This window comes from Camelina sativa, chromosome 9 (assembly GCF_030686135.1).
Source record: "Camelina sativa cultivar CO46 ecotype springtype chromosome 9, ASM3068613v1".
Classification (NCBI taxonomy): domain Eukaryota; kingdom Viridiplantae; phylum Streptophyta; class Magnoliopsida; order Brassicales; family Brassicaceae; genus Camelina; species Camelina sativa.
In genome coordinates this window covers 38,352,244-38,373,976 of record NC_141888.1, presented here as the reverse complement: position 1 = coordinate 38,373,976, position 21,733 = coordinate 38,352,244, and the positions used below count along the sequence as shown (strand labels likewise).

The window sequence follows — 21,733 nt, the reverse complement described above, 5'->3', positions numbered from 1 at the left end:
TAATCATCAATTGGTTTTTATTTATTTTTGATAAAATTTTCATCACTATGTTGGTTTGTAAATTACTAAATATCAGTGAGAGTTATAATTTATAGAAGTATTATTTATAAAAAGAAATAAAATAAAGACGAACAAATTGGATCAACCAAACTAGTTGGTTGATTTAAATTTCCACCAAAAATAGTGCATAAGATTCTCTTCCCAATACAGGATTGTGTTCTCCAGGCTATGATAGGCGACAGCATGTTTATATCGTGGTTTCGTGGTTCAATATATATGGATGTGAAACATTATCTTTACATTAACTTTGGTTATAAATTGGATGGTACGAATTCTTCCACTGCATTGCATAGTGGTCTGTCTATTAATAAGTTGATATAAATTAACATACATCTACCAATTCGTAACATGTATTAATATGTATATATACTTGATTCTATGTATATGTATTATGTAAAACCATACATCTAAATATGTTTTTTTTTTCTTAAGAGCGAGAAGATAAATGATATTTTACCCATGCAAGTAAAAGGAGAAGCATCAAGCAGTACGTAAGTGGTTATTATTTTTTGAACAAAAAGTAAATACCTTTTTTTCTTTGGGAAAAATGTCATAAAAATCCCCAACTTTTAAATTTGGGATGTTTTAATCACCAATTTTCAGGATGCCATTTTAATCACAAACTTTCTGTTGACTTGAACATAAAATAGTAAAGTTTTGTTGACTACGCCGTTTTAGGCATGACGTTTATTAAATCCCTAACCCTAGAAAAAACCCCAAATTCTTTCTATAATACCAATATGTCTTATGCAATCTCTCTGTTCCGATGAGTTTAAGTTCAAGTTTTGACACATCTGGTTGTGTCGGTGAGTGTGGTGTGCCATCGATGTGTAAAGAGCATTTGGGATTTCTTTCAAAGGTTATGGATTTGTGAAATTGGAATTGATTTGGAAATTTAGTTTTTTCAATTTAGTAAAAGATGTTGTTTTTAGTGTCAAAAACATGGTCGTTTATGCAAAACGGTAGCAGATAACATATAATTTTACTCTGTTTTTGAGATCTTTAACAGAGAATAAACGACGTGCCTAAAACAGCTTGGTCAACAAAAAATTGCTATTTTATGACCAAGTCAAAAAAAAGTTTGTGATTAAAATGACATCTTGAAAGTTGGTGATTAAAACATCCCAAATTTGAAAGTTGGGGATTTTTATGACATTTTTCCCTTTTTTCTTTTGACAATAAGAGATTTTGAGATTTGCAAATTTGCAACTACCAATAGTGTTTCTAAATTTAGCCACGAGGGATTAGTAGATCAATATTCCCTTCTTTAAGCTGTTCCACATATATTAAAAACAATTTTATAATATTATTTTTACCTTTCATAGTTTCATTAATACACAATATTTACTTATTGGTTAATACATTATAAAAATAGAAATAAAACAGAAAATTCAAAATTGTAACAAATATTTTATATAATCCTGGAAAAGTCACTTAAAGTGTAAGTAACTTATATATTTTATTCTTGAATATATAATAATTATTTCTAAACTTATTTAACCAGTGGCCAAAAACTAACAGCGGTATACTGATATAAGATTTCAAGCAATTACTACTACTAAAAATTTTCAATTATATTATAGTAAAGTTAATAAAGAGCTCATGAGTACCAAATATATATGGATATTATTATAACATAGAATTTCAAATCAAATTATAGCACAATAATTGTTTTTTTGGGTTAACGGAATCGAATCTAGTTTGACATCGTGATTTTCAGACACAACTTTAACTTTAGTGTTCGGAATAATTATACATTTCGGTAATATCTATAAAAACTTTATTCCAATATTATAAGCCCGACTGTATGTGTAAGTTGTTGAATGCGGCATGCCTGTTCCTTTTCTCACTACTAACTATTTCCTTATTTGCAATTTTTGTTTAATATTCTCAAAACAATAAGACACTGTGTACTGTGTACTTTGTCTTATCATTTATCTAATAGTGAATTTTCGTCAGCTTATATTATGGAAATGGAATCCTTGATAACTTATAATTCTTTGATCTTTATTTTGAAAAATACAAGATAAGATATAAAACTACACGTCTAAGCCATACGGTATTTATTTTATTTCAAGTTTAAGGATTACAAAGGAACTTACCATTAGTTTAGATTAGATCTCTAGTTAATGTAAACAGGAAGGATTTTGGTTCTCGCGAAACATTAATTACACACGTAACGGTAATTAGATTACTAGTATAATTTTATTCTTATTATAATGTAAATTGTAATGTAATCTAATCTCATCAACTTTTTGATCAACCACACTTGCGGATTTAAGATTCTCTAAACTGTATAATGATTTAAAATTATTCTTTAACTTTAAATTATGCCTTAGTTCAAAAAAAAAAAAAAAAAAACTTTAAATTATGCCAAACAAGAAAAGCTCAAACGAGAAAAAGTAAAATGGGAGGAAAAAGTGTAAAAGAAAAGAACAAGGGTCAAAATCTAAAAAGTGAAAAGTGTGGGAACCTTTCGAATTTACTGCTAACTTCACAGATTTTCATCTTTCTCTTTTTTTACTCTTTAGCCCTCACTTTCTTGCTTCTCAGTTAATACTTATTCTTTTTTGTTAGGATGTTAAATTTAGTACTCAGCAAAAATAATTATTTACATCAGGTGAAACGACTTTGAATTTTTATGAAAAGAGAAAACTGAGCGTAAAATTATATTCAGAAATGGAGATTTCAATATATCTTCTGGGGACAAGAAAACTGTATGAAATTTCAATCTTTAAAATCTTATATATCAACATCTTGACTTGAGTAGTAAATTAAAAGATTTTAACTTACATAAATTATGTAAAATCATCATTGTCTCTATGTTACATCAGGGTGCTAGCATTCGCATTCAAACTCTATCCTTTTTTTTTTTTTTTCAATGAAGATTCTAATTCAAAAGGAAAAACAAAGAACAAAAAAACAAAGGGACCAATTACTTAAAAACAGGTTAAAATTGAAAGATCATAGAAGTTAAGGACCACAATACATTAGTACAATTTGTTCTTTAGTTTTCATCTGAAGTGAAAGAGAAGTGAACAAATAGATTCAGGAGAGAAAGTTGAAGGAGACAAAGAACAAGTAAAAAAGAAAACAAAAGCTGGTCCAAAAAGTAACTCTACAAGTTTGGTAAATGATAAAATTAAATTATTATTAAACCAATGCTCTTAACTAACTTCACTGTTTCAACATCTTTCCTACCAAAAAAAGTAAATAAATAATATGATTTGTTACATCATAACAAGGGACCAAGAAGAATACTGTATATATACATTTCGAGGCTTATTTTTTTTTTATCAGTTCGTTTCGTGATTGAATAAGAATTTTATTCAGATGAAATCAGGTTGACCCGTTGAAGTCAAGCAACGATGCCACATTCGACTGTTGGGATCGACTGATTTCGGATATGCAATTACCTCAGGGATTGGCAAATAAGCGTAGTGAGTGTTGATTATGCCTACCGTGATTCCGCTGTATCCAGCAAATGCACCATGAACCTGTTTTTATACAAAACAACAAGCTTAACAACTTCAATGAACTTAACATATTGGAACCTTTTTTAGTTTCTATATTAAGAGAGTGACTTACAGCGTTTTGTCCAAGAACGGTGCAGAGGATACCATCTGAGGCATTTGCACGGACAGCGCGAATCATGTATGTTGGATCAATGTACTTCACATCTATTGGAATACTTGATTCTTTGAAATACTTCTTTGTCTATTATTAACCAAAAAAAAGAAGAAAAAGATAGAGTTTAAAATTTTTACCAAGGGAGTAAGATTTAACTCTACACATCATTGAAATTGAATCTAAGACATAAACTCATAATGAGATATATCAACCAATCTTTGCTTTATATCTAACCTCTTGTTGAATGTACACACCGAAATCACCGAGTACTGTGTTTCCAGATGCATCTTTGGCATTAGTTTTCTCAAGGAAATTCTAAAACAAAATGCCAATAAACGTAAGCAGAAAAATATATAACTTGTGGAATGAAAACTCAATTGGATTATAAAAAAAGAACACTCCTTAAGTGCGAGTGTATGATCATAGTTACCTGTCCAGCTCCTTCTGCTACACATATCACAGCAGAGCCTTTTGTTTCAATAAGGTACTTCAAATGCTTCAGTACACCATTAGGCCCATGAAGATTGAAGGGAACCTTGAATAAAGGAAATGCATAGGATCTCTTAGAGCAAGCTCATCAATCATGTTTTTTGAAAATTGACAATAATAACAAAAGTTAAGAAGTACCTCAGGAATCAAACAGATGTCAACTTGTCCACTTGCTAAAGAGGCTTGCATTGCAATGAAACCACTGTTACGACCCATCAGTTTTACAACGCCAATGCCATGATAAGCACTATGTGCCTAATATACAAAGACCATATTGGAAAAAACGATGAATCTCAATGCTTTAAGTACTTAAAGCAAAGAGACATGATAGTGGTGAATATCTTAAATACGAGTACATGAAAGTGTTACCTCAATGTAGGCAGAGTTTATTGCTCGTTGTGCTTCTTCAACAGCAGTATCAAACCCAAAAGTTTTATCCATATGTAAAATATCATTGTCAATGGTTTTTGGAACACCAACTACAGCTACTTTCATCTTTCTTTTGCGGCACTAGAATTAAAAGCAATAGAGAATGGTAAATCATAATGGACAAACTATTTGGTAAAAAATGAAGACACTATACTCTAACTCACTAAGGAGGAGAAAAAGCAAAACTATCTTCACAAGAACAACACTTAATTAACATCAAGTGTTAGGGTAACAAACCTCATTGTGTATAGCGTTGGCGCCAGCATGAGTTCCATTTCCACCCAGCACGAAAAGCATGTTGATTCCTCTCTCCTAAGTAAAAGTCAGAATTCAGAATCTTTTGTACTAAGAAAGTTTGAAAAGCCACCAAATAATAAGAATACCTCCAAGCTGTCAACAATTTCACTAACACTCGGCCCTCCACGTGAAACTCCAAGCAAGCTTCCTCCAGATAGATGAATATTCTGAACCACTTTCCTTGATAACTAAAAATCAAGAGCAAATGAGAAAAAAGAGTAACAAGTGTGTTTTGTTGTTTGAAGAAGACAAATCAAAACTATACCGGCATTTCAGTTAGATCTTTATCAGAGAAACCTCGATAACCAAAAGGGATCCCCACAATGTTCTTAACACCATAAATCTCAAGAGTGATGACAATCTGCAATGTATATATCCAAACAACAACTTTAGTATGGTGACTTCACACAGACACACATAGACACTGTCTCTATAATGCCAAGGTTCAAAGACACAAAAACTCACATGTCTAATGACATCATTGAGACCAGGACAAAGCCCACCACAAGTGATAATAGCAGCTTTCACTTCTTCCGGTTTAAAGTAAATCTTCTCCCTCGGCCCAGCTCGGTGAATCCTAATGAATGATCCCATCACACAATTTACAACCACAACGAGAGAAAAAAAAAAAGAACCACAAATCCAAACTCTAAAATTGTTTACCATTGCTCAACCCAAGAACAGTCAGGATCAATACACTCTGCTCCAGCAGAAGTAGGTGAAGAGTAACTAATAACCTATAAAATTCCCAAATCACAAAAAAAAAAAAAAAATCAATCTCACTCTAATTTCACTAAACAAAAAACACAGAGAGAAACTAAAAAGAGAACCTTGAGAAGAACTCTATCATTGTTATTAATGTATCCATGCCACTCTTCATCAGAAGGGTAACCACCTACGAAATCTTCCGTCGGAGACCTAACAACCAAAACAAAAATAAAAATCAAAACTTTCGAATTTGAGATTTTCCAAAAACCCTCGAAGAATCTCTAAAACGTGAAGCTAACCTCATCTTGAGACAAAACGTGGAACGAATAGCTTCGGCATCTGGCAAGACATCAGTGATGTGAGGGATACTGAATCGTTGCTCGAAATCTCTCTCGTACTTTGATTTCCAGTCCGGATCGCTGAGATCGATCGAGGTTTTGGTGTTTTGAACCGTCGAAGCTCGAACCAACGAGGTATGAGAGATTCGAGGCGAGGTATTCGCCGGAGATCTAGTTTTCCGGAGGATTAGAGAGGTGAGTCCATGAGAAGGAACGTGAGAATTGGTCTTGTAAGGAACGGAGATCCCGGGGGGAGGAGTCATCGCCTGAGAAAGAGCCTCCATGGCTGAAGAAAGATTCCGATCAGATCTTTTGTTTCTCTCTGCTTAGTTTTCTCAGTCAACTTCTTTTTATTTTGGAGGGAGATTTTTACAAAAAAAAAAAAAAAAAAAAAAAAAAAAAAAAAAAACACAACACAACAGTGTTGTTTAGATCTCTTTGACTCTTTGAGTTAACGAAGAAGTACGAAACAAAGTCTTAACTAAATTTTGTCTGCAATTTTTTTTCATGCCCTTTAAATCAAAAATATAATATCAGAATCTTATTTGTTGATTTGTTTCCATTATAACTTCTCTTTTTAATTTAGTCATTTTTCCGAATATATTGTGCAATTAAATTTCGAATTTTAGTTGGGAATAAACCCTAATCTGATGCCCTTGTAACTGAGTTTTTGAATCTGATTCGACGATAAGAACAAATCAAAATTTTGATTTTGATTCTAAAATTGTTTGAAGAAAGTCAAAAACGAGTCGGATATTTGACTTTTATGACATCATTATCACTTTTTTCTCAACTTTGTGGTTAGCTAAAAATTAAACCTCAACAGTACAGCCCTTTCTATTTTAATCTATTTTAATTTTTAGCTGATAAATGTTGGTTTTAACGAAATCATCCCACTACTCATTTTTTCACATGTACCCGCAGTAGCATTCAAATAATGCACAAAAAATAAAAGAGATGTTGGTGTTAGGTTTCGACGAATTAAAAGCCTAAAGAAAAACTTGTTAAGGAGTGGATGCCAAACCAATAAACTAGCCCAACGTGGATCCAAGAATTCGACTAAGAGGCCGAGTCAAACCAAGGATGAAGTCGGGAGGTCATTGGCAAGATCGTAGGCGAGATTGGAAGAGGAGATTCAGGAAAAGTTGGAGTTCGTTTAGTTTAAATATTCGAAGTTTGTAAAGAGAAAAAGCACAGTAATCCAAACTACGAAAAAGAGATAAGATCAATACAAATCCAGTTCGTCATTCTTCTTTGTTTTTATCGATTTAAAGTCTGCCCAAATCATATTTCTTATTCAAATCTATTTAATTGTTGTTTCTCATATCAACAAAAGGATCATATTATCATTAAAAAAACCTAATGGAGAGATAGTTGGAAAGGTGACAAAACTCGGTTTTTGGAGGAGAAGCTATTTGCTTAGCTTTAGATATTTTACAAAATGGTCCCACAATTTTTGTTATCTAAAAATATTTGATTCATAACTTTTAATATTTATGAGTTTAACTCAAACCTTAAGATATTTACGAATTTGCCCCACAACTTTAAATAAGTAGGAACTCGTAACTAATTTTCCCACAAGTTTATTTATTTATAAATTTGCCACATAACATATGATATTTACATTGTAACCCACCACTTTCAGTATTTACAAATTTCCCCAAAACGTTTGGCATTTACGAGTCTGCCTCATACCTTTTAATATTTACAAATTTTCCCATGATTGATATTTATGAATTTTCCTCTTGACGTTTGGTATTTATGCTTGTGCCCATAAACTTTCTATATTTACGAATTTTCTCCATAACGTTGGTATTTACGATTTAACCCCATAACTTCCAGCATTTATAAATTGTTCCCATAACGTTTAGTATTTACGACTTTGCTCCATAATTGTTTAATATTTCACTTTGTACATACTATTTGAACAATTTGCATGTAAGTGAAAATAAAACAAAACTACATTGGGCTTTAATAAGATAACACTAAAAGTTAAGATTAGACACTAGACCACATCCACGAAAAGCTACAAAGAGAGGCCTACCAAAGTACCAAGGCCTCATCCAAACTGCTTCTACAAATCAAGTTATTTAATTTTCCTTTTGGCAATTAAAAAAAATATTATGTAGGTCAAAGCTGGCAGGAAAGAAAAAAAAAGAAAAAAGAAAAGCTGGCAGGAAAAAGAATGGTTCCAAATTAGATGAAGATGTACAATGCATAGAGGTCAAAGGCTCAAAGCAAAAGTCTAACAATTTTTTTTATTAACAAATGATATCAAATAATTGGTAGGTAGGAGTGTAGAACTCTTATTGAAAATGATAATCAAGGATATATTTACACCGTGATAATGAATAGATAGCTGTAGAATATATGCAAATGCGCGTTGCTTGACTGTTTCATTGCTAAGTTTTTTTTCTTTTCTTTTTTTCTTTTTTGTTAAAGACAACCAAGTTTATCTGTCACTAAGAATATATTGCAACTAAAATATACAGTATTTTTTATATAATTTATTAACTAAATTACCAAAATATTTGACAGCTTTTTGCCAGCATCCACTTGTATTATATACAGAATACAGTCTAGACAACATATGATAACGAATTATTTAAAATTAAGTTTTTTCAACTGAAACGATTATAATACTCACTTTTAACAGTTGAAAACTTGTATACGAAAACAATTACACTTTTTTTTTTTTGGGATAACATAGATTTAATATCTACTAGTAACGCGTCATGTTCAGTGAAACCATATTTAGTCAAAATCGTGTTAATAATTAAGCTGGCATTGTAACGCGGTTAATAATCAAATGATACTTAAGAACCTATCTTAACACGACACGTGTTCCTGTAAACGGATCTAAGGAAAAACATTGCTAAGAAAACACACGTGTCAGAGCTCAGTGCATCCGTTTGGTGTTCCTCAACGTAGATGATTCTTCAAGGAAACTTCAAAAACTCAAACACGTCAAGTTAAAAAAAAAAAAGAAGACGGCAATTATTTTTAAAAACCGCCAATGTCAAGCTAAGCCATGTTGGTATTTATGAATGTGGTACGCATGATTAGTGTTACATCACAATAATTAAATTAACCCAACCATCGGGTATATATAGAAGTCTCTTCCTCTCATTGTTCCACACCATCAACAAAGACAAATACAAGAAGAAGAGTTTAAACATCAAACAGAGAGTTTCAAGTTTCAGACAAAGAGTCTAAAGATGAATTCTAGGGCAATGCAAGCTTTGATCTTTCTTGGTCTCTTGGCCACTTCATGTCTCGCTCAAGCTCCGGCTCCAGCACCAACCACCGTTACTACTCCTCCACCCACGGCTCTTCCTCCGATGACTGCTGAAACACCTTCGCCAGTTGCTTCACCTCCAGTTCCAGTTAACGAGCCAACTTCAGCTCCAACCGTCGCTCCAACCACTTCTCCAACAACATCTCCCGTTGCTTCTCCACCTCAGACCGATGCCCCTGCTCCTGGTCCCTCTGGATTATCTCCGAGTTCATCCCCAGCTCCAGGACCAGACGGTGCCGCTGATGCGCCAAGTGCCGCGTGGGCTAACAAAGCTTTCCTTGTGGGAACAGCTGTTGCCGGAGCTTTATACGCTGTCGTTTTGGCTTAGAGAGCTTTTTGATGAGTTTGGTGGATCTCGATCCTCTGCTTTCTATCACTGTTTTATTGTAATCACGTCTTCTCTCGTTCATATATTTTTGTTCTTTTTTTTTTTTTTTTTACCATTGTTATTCTTTTGACGTGTATAATTTGGTTGGGGGCTGAGATGAACATAGTGACGATATGATGTAATTCTATTTTTATAAATTAAAATAATTCTTTTAAATTCACGTTCTTTGTTTTATGTTTTGATCATGTAAAAAAACATTAAGAGCTTAGATGGATCGTTGTAAGCAAGCCGGCCCTTCCATGTAAAACATGTCCAAGATTCGATCGATCCTTTCCATGTAATCCTAATTAGAAAATTGGGTCTTCGTTGGAAAATACGAGAATTGCAGAGATTTTGGGTCGGGTCGATTGACATATTTATATTTGTGCAAGGTTAACCAAACATATGCTTCAAGCGGTTAATTTTGAGGTGCAATTATATGTCTTTACGTGAAAAGTAAAAGAAAAAAAAAAAAGTCAAACTCATTCATTTCACTTATGATACGAAATACGAAATTCAAAGTTATAGGTATATATGATATCTTCCCGAGCTAGTCAACCATAATCTTGGGCTTCTAGATGCTAGGCTTTTTACTGGTAAGATATTTTTTCCTTCAATACATAGGCAAACAAAGAGTTTGTATTGCGATTTACATGACATAAGGCCCATAACTATTCGACTAGCATATACTAATAGTTAAAACTCTATTAAAAAGAACTGAAATCAAGGGCCGGCCGTCCTCCTTTGGAAATGCACAATTTGTCTCAATGCATCCTCTTAGAATTAGTGTCATTTACTCAAGCTTTAGACAAAGACATGCCTAGCTTAGCTAGTGTTCAATTGTGGATGGCAATTTTATCATATTTGTGGTATTTTTGTGATTCGATTTCTATTCGTCAACCAACATAAGCTCATTAGGAATAAGTGAATAACGATGGTTATTCACTTAGTGGGCTTCAAAAGGAGGACTCTCGCATTTTTTGGATTTTAAGTTTTTTTATTAAACATTTGAATCGCAATAATGAAAAGGCGACACACATCTCAGTTCTATATCTCTCTATATCAACGTCCACACCACACCGTAAAATAATAAAGAAAATATAAAAAGCTTCTCTATTGTAACTTACTTTTAGTCACATTCCCTAAATTTTACAGATTTAGGAAAATTTCATAAATATTTAGGATTTTTTTTTTTTTTTTTTTGTGAAAAATCTATTTTATATTTTACTGCTACATTTGAGAATCTTTTTTTCATTCATATTATATTTTTATGAGATTTTTTTGTTTGATATCATTTTATTTAATTAAATTATCTACATGACATGGTAAACGAGAAAATAACTTAATAAGTATACAGCCGCCACAAAAGATTGTTAACTTTAAAGCCCACATGAATTATTTACGTTGCATAGATTTTGTAAGTTAGGATGTCATGAAGGTTGTACAAGCTCCTTGATCGAAGTTTCCTCAAATATGAACCATGTAGAGTATTCGGGATGTATATTATTAGTTTGAAAGGGAATATAATTGTAACAAAAGCCTTGATGATTGAATGAGTAAAAAGGCAAGGAACAAGAACAGCTAAGTTTGCCCATGGAATGACCGACCAAAAGTTCAGACAATGGGATGTCACACTTCCATATTTCCTCTCTCTATCCTTCTTAGGAATCATAGAAGAAAAAAAACAACTAATGAAACCAAAATTAAAGAACGATATATATATATATATATATATTGTGAATTATTTTATATATATATATATATTGTGAACGATATATATATATATATTGTGAATTATTTTTTACCCTAGCAAACCGTTGATGATATATAATAAACTTTCAAAAAAAAAAAAAAAATCAAAGATTCTAGTAGTCCTATGTATTCGTGAGTCAATGTAGGGTTATAGATCTATTATCAAGCATATAAAAAAAATAAGGGATCGAGTTGGTTGTAGGCTTTGATTGGCCAAACATAGCAAAAATGTACTAGAATTTTAAACTTTTGAGAGAGTAGGAGTTTGTTATGGAAATGCAAACTCGAGTTTTCTATAATTTCACATCAATCTATAATCTCGAGTTTTCTATAGATTGATGTGAAATATTAGTTTGTGTTTTTGCGATTTAGTGTTATGACAATATGACATTACGATATTTTCAATAGTGGTTGATCATTATAGATATTTTAAATGGCAAGAATATCTAACTCTTCCATAGAAATTAGTATGGGCTTCAGTCAAAAACTTCTTATCATAGAAATTATATATATATATATATATATGAAGTAGAGTTGAATTTGGTGCTTCATGAGAAATTCTTCGATTTGTATTACTACTATAGACCGTAGTTTCCCTTCTGGTGAATTGTTAAGATATTTCTAAAATGCTAGCTAAATCAATATCATTATTACACGAAACTAAAAGGTGACATATCTAATTTATAATAAAAGGGTTTTGAATATGCCTAACATGGAGCACATACATATATGCAAGTAGAACAAACTAAAAGTGGAGGGAAAATGCCAAAAAGACATGAGTGGAGAAACCAGGCTAGCCTTAGACACCATAATAAACTAGTTTTTCTTTTCATTAGATTTGGACCCAAATGCACTTTTTTCGGTTGTTGTTGTAAATTTTAATATATAAACTAAAGCTCTTTTTCTTTTTATTTCGAAAAAGATTTATAAAAGCTCATTTCTTGCTTTTCTTCTTTAGTTTTTGTTAATTTACTGATTTTATAAGAGAAACGAAGAGGGCCAAAAGAAAAATAAAAAAATATCTAGGGCCATAGTTCATGCTTGGTTTTGTTTCTTCTCTCTTCTTTTTGTTTTAGAATCAACAAACTTCATAATTGATGACCCTAAAGTAATTGAAATTGGAAAAGCCAAGAGGTGTTTGATAATATATAAATATTCTTTTTTTAGTTAAAATGGAATCTTTATATATGTTGAGAACAAAGATTATAGTGAAATCACATGCACGAGCTGTATAACGAGGAATCTCGTAATCGAGAGAATGAAGAATATTTTTAGAAATTGTATGTGAAGTGTTTAAGTGCTCAATGTTAATATTTCCAATATATACAATAAGATTTAATTAAAACTCAGGTTTGGAGTCTAAATGGAAGTGGTAGAGATCTAATGGCCTAATCATTCATGCAATTATACAACTCTTTCTGTCGTACGGATCATATAATATACGACATATTATGTGTTTTATTTCATTATTATATATATGCAAAGCTTGTTTTCTTTAAATGATTTTTAGCAGGTAAAAAGGCAAAAAGCGGGAATGTTGTATTATTATTAGAGAATAATTTCATCCAATCTGTATTTTTTTTGGATTACTCAATTTGTTCTCTTTTCTATTTTTAATAATAAAATTATAATCCAACGTCACCCGTAGTTCGATACATGTGGTCGAAATATGCATTTTATCATAATAATAGTTTAGTAGTCATACGTGTGTGTATACAGTTCTACGGATAATTACCATTATTTCACTCTGAAGTCTGAATTAACTCTATCATAAAGTTACTTTACTATTGAACGGTCTAATACTAAGTCTACAAACATTAAAAGCATACTATTGAACTGTCTTGTTAAATCCATTAATGGGCAATCGTCTGTGAACACAGAAACACTATCTAAACACTATGTAGACAGTAGACTGTGGTGTTTTCCACTCATCTGACTCCAATCGTTTCATAACAGTTTTAATCGTTTCAAAGTTCAAACCAAAACCTTCTTTTTTTCCTTTTATGGTGGTGGCAAGTAACAGTACCATGAATACATTTATTACAATTTTTTATAACTCTAAAATCGCTATTTCCAACTCCTAAATGAGCAACTCCAAACTGATCATTTATGCTTGTTCTATTTCAAATAAAAAAAATAGCGAAATAGGTCAGAGATGTTCTTAAAACTTGCAAATTCTCACACTCAAAACTGCATAAATCGTTTGATAACCTTAAAACTTGCAAATTCTCACACTCAAAACTGCATCTCGCCTACGTTTAAATGAGTTAGAACCCTAAATATAAAAGTTCCATTTCCTACATTCTACTGATTTGATATCACTTTTTATGTTGAGCATATTGAAGATCTATCATGAGCATAATTGCCATAACTTTTATAACAAAAATGATGGGACTTGATCAATTTGGATTTTAATTCACCATAACTTTTATAACCAAAGTAAGTCTTGGTCTTATATACTTGATCAAGTCCCATCATTTTTGTTATAAAAGTTATGGCAATGTTAATACTTAATAATGGTGAAAAGTCCATCATGAACGCAATTTATACTAAGAAGAATTACCTCTTTCATCTTTGTATAGTTGATACTACTCCAGTACTCCTCCTAGAAAGTGAATAATTATACGAGTGAAAACAAATCCTGCAAAAAGATGTCAAACAATTATTCAAGGTCAGAGAAACCCCAATTATTTAACATATAAGGTTTTCATATGCTTTATTGCAATAATAAGAATACAAAATACTAAATAGTAGTTCCACCTATTCCGAAAGAATCTTTTAGGGTGAGTGACAAAAACCCAACACGAATCATACTTTACAAATCAGAGCTCATAAATTGCCTCTCATTACCCAAACATAAAACCAAAATCGAATTTTTAAAACAATTATATAGTAATATACTAAATAAAGGTACTCGTACGTAAACCCCTTCTCTGTCTCCCTATTTAAACCCTTTAACACTTCAACACCAAATCCTCAAGCTTCTTCTTCTTCTTCTTCTTCTTCTTCTTCTTCTTCTTCTTCTTCTTCTTCTTCTTCTTCTTCTTCTTCTTCTTCTTCTTCTTAGTTCTTCTTTTTTTTTTGCTTCATCAAAAGCATTTACAATGTCAACGGCCAAAGTCAGAGCTCCAATGGAGTTTCAATCGACGGTGGTTACCACCGTAGACTGCCAGAAACAAGTTCGTTCATGGCGTCTCCTCCGCTCATTCATTCAGCTTCTCATCCCAACTTGCAACTGCACATTAGTCCAAGAACTTGAACAAGAAAACCCTAGCTTGAGAGGCAAGAAACTCTACAACGACATCAAGTCACGCACGTCCTCTTTTCGTTCCTCCTCTTCCCTGTCTTCTTCCACAGTCACAGGAACAATCTTTGGATACCGTAAAGGAAAAATCAACTTCTGTATCCAAACACCAAGAAAATCGACAAGCCTCGATCTTCTTCTCGAGCTAGCCGTTCCAACCACGGTTTTAGCTCGAGAGATGAGAGGAGGAGCGTTGCGTATAGTGTTAGAACGCAACAACGAAGAAGACTCGCCATTTTGGAATATGTATTGTAACGGGAAAAAAGTAGGGTATGCGAGAAAACGCTGTCCGTCGAAGGATGACTTGGCGGCGTTGGATGCTCTGAGTAAGGTGGTGGTTGGAGCCGGAGTTGTGACTGGGAAAGAACATGGTCGGTTTGATGATGAGTTGATGTATTTGAGAGCTAGCTTTAGACGAGTTAGTGGTTCGAAAGAATCTGAAGCTTTCCATTTGATTGATCCAGCTGGGAATATTGGACAAGAACTCAGTATCTTTTTCGTCCCATCATCGGTTTGATTCAATTACTGGTGAAGATGATCGTACATAAGAGTTCTGTTTTTTTTTTTTTTTTAAGTTTCTTCCCTCTTTTTTTTTCTTTGTTCGAGAAAAGAGAACTTGTTTTTTGAGTCGTGCTCAAAGCTTTTTGGCTTTAGCTCTGGCTTTTGTATGTAATCTTTACATACCATTTCGACAGTTCACTGATTCGAGTTTCAATTGTTTATCTTGTTACCGCCATTTCTTTTAAAAATATTCTTATCTAAAGACAAAAATGAGAATAACTCCCCTAAAATAGATAGATCATAGATATATAGAAATGTTCTTAATGTACTTAATAGGTTAGAATGAAAAGTAGTTGAACAGACACAAAAAAAAAAAAAAAGGATGCAACAAAAAGTGTGACTTTCAAAATATATATTCCCTAACAATTCTTTATTTCGTGACTATAATATTTGTACTTACAAAACCCAAATGTAAGTGACAATATATCTTAAATTATCACTTGATTACTAAAACAAAGAAAAATTCTCAAATCAATTAGAAAATGCCATTTAAAATTTATCTAATGACAATTATGGAGGTAAAGAAAACAAAAACACATGGTTTAGGCACCAAAACACAACTAACAACAAACTAAAGTCACTCACAAATTCAGACACACGTCGTATCTTAACGAGATCAAACAACGGTCACATTCATCTCAGGGACTAGGTCGGAGTAATGAGAGGAACCTTGCCAGAAATTGTTAAACCATAGCCTTTAAGACCAACGTAATGTGCTGGATTATTAGTCATCACCTTCATCTCTCTAACTCCAAGATCCCTCAGTATCTGCATCACCAATCTTTGATCAATCGTTTGCTTATTTTTAAAATAGAAACAGTAAATATCAAAAAGATTCAATGTATTTTGTTGTTACTTGTGCTCCAATGCCGTATTCCCGTGAAGCAACGGGGAATGAAACACCCTCGGCTTGATCTGAATTGTTGTTGTAAGTACGAGGCTTGTGGCTTAGGTCAATACCTTTACTTTCCGGACCACGTAAGTAGACAAAAACACCTCTCCCATTTTCTTCAATCAGTCTCATTGCAATCGCTAACTGTTTTCCACCAGAGCTATTTCCGAATATATCATCTGTGATACACTCCGCGTGTACTCTCACGAGAATATCCTTTCCATCTCCTATCTCTCCCTGATTACATATCAAAACTTGGGTTATATAAATTATAAGAACAGAATGATCAAGGAAGTTTAGATACGGTTTATATTCTTTTACTTTGACCATTGCAATGTGCTCAACTCCATCAAGCAATGACTTGAAGCAATGTGCTTTGAAAGGTCCCCACATTGTCGGTATAGGCGCAACTGCAGTAAACTCTACCAGTCTCTCTCTTTTCCTTCGGTATCTGCGAGATAAAGTTTGCAATTAAAAATCAAGTGTCAATCTGAAAATATCAGTAAATGAGAGTTGAGTTAGATGAGACTTATTTCCAAAAGTGTTTGTACCTGATTAAATCGGCGATTGAGATTATTTTCAAGTTGTTATCTTGAGCAAATCGGCGGAGTCTTGGTAATCTAGCCATGGAACCATCATCATCTACAATCTCACATAAAACAGATGCTGGTTCTAAACCGGCCAACACAGTCAAGTCAACAGAGGCTTCTGTATGCCCTGCTCTTTTGAGAACACCGCCTTCTCTGTATCTCAAAGGAAAGATATGACCAGGACGATTGAAATCTTGAGGTTTTGAATCTTTTGATGCAAGGGCTAATATTGTTTGTGCCCTATCACGAGCTGAGACACCAGTGGATGTTCCTTTTTTTGCGTCCTAACAAAAAAAAATTCCAATATTCATTTTCATACCAACACTAAGAGTCCTGTAGTTTTTTCCAACACTAAAAAGATACTATAGTGTTTAACTCACCACTGAAACCGTGAAGGCCGTGCGGAGTTTTTCCTCATTATCCTTTCGCGTCACCATCAAAGGAAGCTCTAACCTCTCTAAGTCTTCACCTTTCATGCTCACACACACGATTCCAGTCCCATGCTTAACCACAAAAGCCATAGCTTCAGGTGTTACCAACGATGCCGCCATTATCAAATCTCCTTCGTTTTCTCTATCCTCATCATCTACAACAACTACCATCTGCAAACAAAATAACAAAGCTTTCACATAAGATCCCTCTCCTTTAAAAGCCAACACTATCACTACTATATATATATCACAAACCTTGCCCTGTCGAACATCCTCAATAGCTTGAGAAATAGACGCAAATCCATCAGTAGGTCGATCAAGATCAAACTCTTCATCATCAACATCAGAAGAATCCATTGTTGTGGGAATCATTTCAGCAGCTAATGTTCCAAAAGAAACCAAATCCGGCTGCAACTCAATCCCCATTGATGATGATCCATTACTCTTAGAGGAAGAGAATACATCTCCTCCTTCCTCAGATACCACTCTCATCCTAACATTGAACCTTTTTGATATAACCCTAGAACACACCCAGCTCGTTCTAGATAGTTTTGTTCCCTTAACAACAACATCACTGAAAAAACACAAAAATTAAGGAGGACAACATAATCATCACTACCTAAACCTAATTCCAATTCGATTGCAGAAGAAACACATAGAGACGACTCTGTGTTCCAATTGAAATCCAAAACCTCTAAGAAAGAACGATTCAACTTATCGCTAAAATTCGAAACCATAGATAAACTTAATTTTCAAATTCTGATTTGATTACCGTGAACGAAAGAGATGCGTCGCGTCACAGCGGAGAGTAAGCGACGCCATTTTCATGGAGAGACGACGAGTTTCGGAAAAGAGCGAACGGAACCACCACCGCCGTAGAGTAGAATCAATCACTGTGTGTTTTTGTTGTTGCCGGTGATCTTTTTATTTTTGATGACGTGGCGAATACACTGTGTAGTAGGAGATAGTATTTTTTTCCCATTTATGGATAAGCACGAGGGGAGACGACGTCGTTTTTAAGAATTGAATACGATGTCGTATTAGGTGGAAACAGAAAATCCCCAGTGAGATCATCATGTGTCGGTGGCTAAACATAAATAAGGTTTGCCCTCTTGACTCGTTTGTTGTTTATTTTTACGTTTCTATTGTACAAACATTAATAATGTAAACATAAATAAGGTTGTAAACTTTTTGATTAAACATACTAATAATGTTGAGAAAATATTAGTAAATTAGTTAGATACAGTAAGTGAGATTTGCTAACACTTTTAATTGTAAACTGTTACGAAGAATTTAATAGTGTGTGCTTCTATATATTTTTATATCAATTAGGAGTATAACATGTATACGGAGGAATGGACTGAAGCTTGTAGATTTTGTTGCATTTTCATCTTTGAAATAGGGATGTTTTCTTTTCTTTATATGATGTTAGTTGCATCGTCTAAAAAATTTTTTGTTTCGTCTGTAATTAAGACGATAGTTAACCTATAAGAATATAATTTACATTTTATAAAGAAAACCAAACTAATTACTCTTATATCATCAATGGGTATGGGTTATAGTAATAACGGATATAGAAACTAAACCCAAAAACTTTCCTGATATATAAAAACTAAAGTATGTTTTGGAGAAAAGGAAAAAAAAAACATCACTCTTGTTGCTGTCACCGAGGGCCAACAGCTCTTTGTCTCATTTTGCATTGCCACGAAAGTCATCACCCCATACCTTAATTATAATATTTTTAAGTGCTTAGAGAAAATTAAAATAAGCATATATAATCCAATTATCACAGCTTTTAAGAAAAAGGGTATTTTGATTAGATTACCATGCTACTACTATGACAAAACAGATTTTCTAAATTCTTGTCCTATATCTCTTCTCTATCCCATAAATCATTCTTGGTTGTAGCAGTTAAATTAACAAAAGAATTCTGATTTAAAAACATGAAACGAGATCTATACGGCGTCGTATAAGATTCCTTACTACTTCAGAGCTTGAGCCGAGCTGATTAGAGTAAGCCGCCGAGTCATGTTTATCTTTTTTTATCTCACTTCTCTTCTCACATACGAGTTCCAGTGATACCGGAAGAAACCTGGAGGTAACTGGGTATAGCCGGTGGATCCCCTCAAATTGCATCAATATTATTTTTTCATATACCAAAAAAAAAAACACCCAAACAATATCTACTTAACCATGGTTACATTCTAACCCAAGCTTTGAGTTTATTTAAACTGAGAGAAAGTGTGAAACAAAGCCTTGTTCATATGGAAAACGCACTACCCCCCAATCTCTCTCTCTCTCTCTCTCTCCTCTGGCTCTGTAAATAGAAGAATCTCCCCCCCCCCCCCCCCCCATTGCCCTAATTAATAATCTCTGTGCATTTCAAAGTTTTCTCTTTTCTTGTGAGTTTGGTTAAGAGATCATCAAGTACTAAAAACATTTTGAGTCATTAAAATTGAGAATTTTTGTTGATGATGAAGAGACTAAGTAGCTCAGATTCAGTGGGTGGTCTCATCTCTTTATGTCCTACCACTTCCCAAGGTTGTTCAATTTTTACCACTCCCATCTTTGATTACAAATCTCTCCATTAAAAAATTTACTAATTTTGACTTCTCTTTTAAATGAAATCTACAGATGAGCAGAGTCCGAGAAGATACGGTGGGAGAGAGTTTCAGTCGATGCTTCTCGAAGGTTACGAGGAAGAAGAAGAAGCTATAGTTGAAGAAAGAGGAGGACACGTAGGGGGGATGTCGGAGAAGAAGAGAAGGTTAAGCATTAACCAAGTAAAAGCCTTGGAGAAGAATTTTGAGTTGGAGAATAAGCTAGAGCCTGAGAGAAAAGTTAAGTTAGCTCAAGAACTTGGTCTTCAACCTCGTCAAGTTGCTGTTTGGTTTCAGAACCGTCGTGCTCGCTGGAAGACAAAACAGCTTGAGAAAGATTACGGTCTTCTTAAATCCCAATACGATTCTCTCCGCCTTAACTTTGATTCTCTCCGCCGTGACAATGAATCTCTCCTCCAAGAGGTATAAAAAAAAATCCAAACTTTTTTTTTTTTTTTTTTATGTTAAAGATTGAAACTTTTTTGTTATATTTCACAATTTTGTTGATCCCAAGTTAAAAAAAATTGAAACTTTTTTTTGCAAATCTTGAGATTTAAAAGAAAAACTAAATCTTTTGGTTTTGTTTGATGCAGATTAGTAAACTGAAGACGAAGCTTAACGGAGGAGAAGGAGAAGAAGAAGAAGAAGAAGAAGAAGAAGAGAACAACGCGGCGGCGGCGACAACAGAGAGTGATATATCCGTCAAGGAGGAAGAAGTTTCGTTACCGGAGAAGATGACAGAGCCGCCGCCGTCTCCTCCGCAGTTTCTTGAACATTCCGATGGTCTCAATTACCGAAGTTTCACGGATCTACGTGACCTTCTTCCACTAAAGGGGGCGGCGGCTTCTTCGTTCGCAGCAGCTGGATCTTCAGACAGCAGCGACTCAAGCGCTCTTCTGAACGAGGAAAGCAGCTCTAACGTCACGGTGGCGGCTCCGGTGACGGCGGCTCCCCAAAGTAATTTCTTCCAGTTTGTGAAAATGGAGCAGACAGAGGATCATGGTGACTTTCTGAGTGGTGAAGAAGCTTGCGAGTTCTTCTCCGATGAACAACCGCCGTCTCTACACTGGTACTCCACCGTTGATCACTGGAATTGAAGATTGTAAGAACACCACCGGGAAGAGATTTTGGATTGGATCAGATGGCTCTCTCTTTTTTCTCTCTCTGTGGAATCAATGGAGAAGATTGGAAAGAAAAAATAACAGAGGAGGGCAAAATGGGAATAATTGTTAAAATTGAAGGGTGAAATGGAAAACAAATTAAGGAAGGGTTAAACCTCGGCGGGAATAAATATTTAGGGTGAATTTGTAATTAGTGCTTTTTCGTGCACTTCTTGTAATTAAAGGATCATCATCATCAGATCATGAGAATTGAGAAGGGTTTCAAAGGAGAAGAACTCAGCATGGAATCTTTAGATTTACAATCGCTCTTAAGTCTTAAATTACACAATTTTTAACCCTCAAATAAAACCTTGAAGCACAAAAAATTAGATGTGATGACTGATGGACTTTGTGTATATGGAGGTATTTTGGTGTATTAGAGGATTTTTCAATGACAATGATCCTCAAAGTGGCAGGTTCGAGTTTTGATGTTGAAAGGGAGACTTATATTAACATGTTCTGATCTTTGGACAAAATGACCTACGAAGTCAAGGTCCGAACAATTTAGTAGAAAAACCTAGATGTGTTGAATATGCTTTTAAGTGCGATTGGTTTTTGTAATACCTAAGTACTTTTTCAAAAAAAAAAACTAAAACCTAAGTATAAATCAGTTTATTACTTTTTTCAGATTATTTCAAATCAGTAAAAAAAATTTAGTTTCAAACTAATTTACTCGCTATTTTGTATATTTGAATTACGAATATAGCATAATTACCAGCAACTTACATTATTGTAAAAGTTCGGTTAACAAAACTAAAAGCATTGTTTACATACAAAACATGATGCGGTAAAACACGAGAATTTTGTGATAATTTATTCGCTAAAAT

General features: G+C 33.7%; 5 protein-coding genes across 5 annotated transcripts; 3 read left to right on the top strand and 2 right to left on the bottom strand.

Annotated features, from left to right (window-relative positions):
• Positions 1–3,194: 3,194 nt before the first annotated feature.
• LOC104713691 (ATP-dependent 6-phosphofructokinase 5, chloroplastic) lies at positions 3,195–6,467 on the bottom strand. The gene is made up of 13 exons (XM_010430867.3): positions 5,913–6,467; positions 5,736–5,823; positions 5,569–5,642; positions 5,371–5,482; positions 5,171–5,266; positions 4,992–5,093; positions 4,846–4,920; positions 4,549–4,689; positions 4,318–4,434; positions 4,121–4,225; positions 3,925–4,005; positions 3,649–3,777; positions 3,195–3,557 (listed from the first exon to the last, which is right to left on the bottom strand). The coding sequence occupies exons 1-13, from the start codon at positions 6,233–6,235 to the stop codon at positions 3,390–3,392; spliced, it is 1,611 nt and encodes a 536-aa protein (XP_010429169.1). The 5' UTR covers positions 6,236–6,467; the 3' UTR covers positions 3,195–3,389.
• A 2,520-nt stretch (positions 6,468–8,987) lies between these two features.
• LOC104713690 (classical arabinogalactan protein 2) lies at positions 8,988–9,793 on the top strand. The gene has a single exon (XM_010430866.3). It carries the CDS (start codon positions 9,170–9,172, stop codon positions 9,575–9,577), a length of 408 nt encoding a protein of 135 aa, XP_010429168.1. The 5' UTR covers positions 8,988–9,169; the 3' UTR covers positions 9,578–9,793.
• Positions 9,794–14,351: 4,558 nt separating this feature from the next.
• On the top strand, positions 14,352–15,380 carry LOC104713689 (protein MIZU-KUSSEI 1-like). Its single transcript, XM_010430865.3, has one exon. The coding sequence runs from the start codon at positions 14,473–14,475 to the stop codon at positions 15,187–15,189; it is 717 nt and encodes a 238-aa protein (XP_010429167.2). The 5' UTR covers positions 14,352–14,472; the 3' UTR covers positions 15,190–15,380.
• Positions 15,381–15,588: 208 nt separating this feature from the next.
• Positions 15,589–18,136, bottom strand: LOC104713687 (monofunctional riboflavin biosynthesis protein RIBA 2, chloroplastic). Its single transcript, XM_010430864.3, has 7 exons — positions 17,919–18,136; positions 17,402–17,720; positions 17,096–17,317; positions 16,677–16,999; positions 16,447–16,576; positions 16,090–16,362; positions 15,589–16,001 (listed from the first exon to the last, which is right to left on the bottom strand). Exons 1-7 carry the CDS (start codon positions 17,972–17,974, stop codon positions 15,879–15,881), a joined length of 1,446 nt encoding a protein of 481 aa, XP_010429166.1. The 5' UTR covers positions 17,975–18,136; the 3' UTR covers positions 15,589–15,878.
• Positions 18,137–19,220: 1,084 nt separating this feature from the next.
• Positions 19,221–21,133, top strand: LOC104713686 (homeobox-leucine zipper protein ATHB-6). The gene is made up of 3 exons (XM_010430863.2): positions 19,221–19,687; positions 19,781–20,169; positions 20,340–21,133. The coding sequence occupies exons 1-3, from the start codon at positions 19,618–19,620 to the stop codon at positions 20,841–20,843; spliced, it is 963 nt and encodes a 320-aa protein (XP_010429165.1). The 5' UTR covers positions 19,221–19,617; the 3' UTR covers positions 20,844–21,133.
• Positions 21,134–21,733: the final 600 nt, after the last annotated feature.

What these genes read in the sequence shown, in the direction of transcription:
- LOC104713689 (XM_010430865.3), top strand. Translation starts at nt 14,473, where the DNA reads ATGTCAACGGCCAAAGTCAGAGCTCCAATGGAGTTTCAATCGACGGTG.
- LOC104713687 (XM_010430864.3), bottom strand. Translation starts at nt 17,974, where the DNA reads ATGAAAATGGCGTCGCTTACTCTCCGCTGTGACGCGACGCATCTCTTT. An exon ending in ACGCATCTCTTTCGTTCACG is followed by an intron (nt 17,721 to 17,918) that starts GTAATCAAATCA and finishes GTGTTTTTTCAG; the next exon opens with TGATGTTGTTGTTAAGGGAA. An exon ending in CGGCCTTCACGGTTTCAGTG is followed by an intron (nt 17,000 to 17,095) that starts GTGAGTTAAACA and finishes TTTTTTTGTTAG; the next exon opens with GACGCAAAAAAAGGAACATC.
- LOC104713691 (XM_010430867.3), bottom strand. Translation starts at nt 6,235, where the DNA reads ATGGAGGCTCTTTCTCAGGCGATGACTCCTCCCCCCGGGATCTCCGTT. An exon ending in TCAATGATGTCATTAGACAT is followed by an intron (nt 5,267 to 5,370) that starts GTGAGTTTTTGT and finishes TATACATTGCAG; the next exon opens with ATTGTCATCACTCTTGAGAT. An exon ending in TAAACTCTGCCTACATTGAG is followed by an intron (nt 4,435 to 4,548) that starts GTAACACTTTCA and finishes TTTGTATATTAG; the next exon opens with GCACATAGTGCTTATCATGG.
- LOC104713686 (XM_010430863.2), top strand. Translation starts at nt 19,618, where the DNA reads ATGATGAAGAGACTAAGTAGCTCAGATTCAGTGGGTGGTCTCATCTCT. An exon ending in ATGTCCTACCACTTCCCAAG is followed by an intron (nt 19,688 to 19,780) that starts GTTGTTCAATTT and finishes TGAAATCTACAG; the next exon opens with ATGAGCAGAGTCCGAGAAGA. An exon ending in ATGAATCTCTCCTCCAAGAG is followed by an intron (nt 20,170 to 20,339) that starts GTATAAAAAAAA and finishes TGTTTGATGCAG; the next exon opens with ATTAGTAAACTGAAGACGAA.
- LOC104713690 (XM_010430866.3), top strand. Translation starts at nt 9,170, where the DNA reads ATGAATTCTAGGGCAATGCAAGCTTTGATCTTTCTTGGTCTCTTGGCC.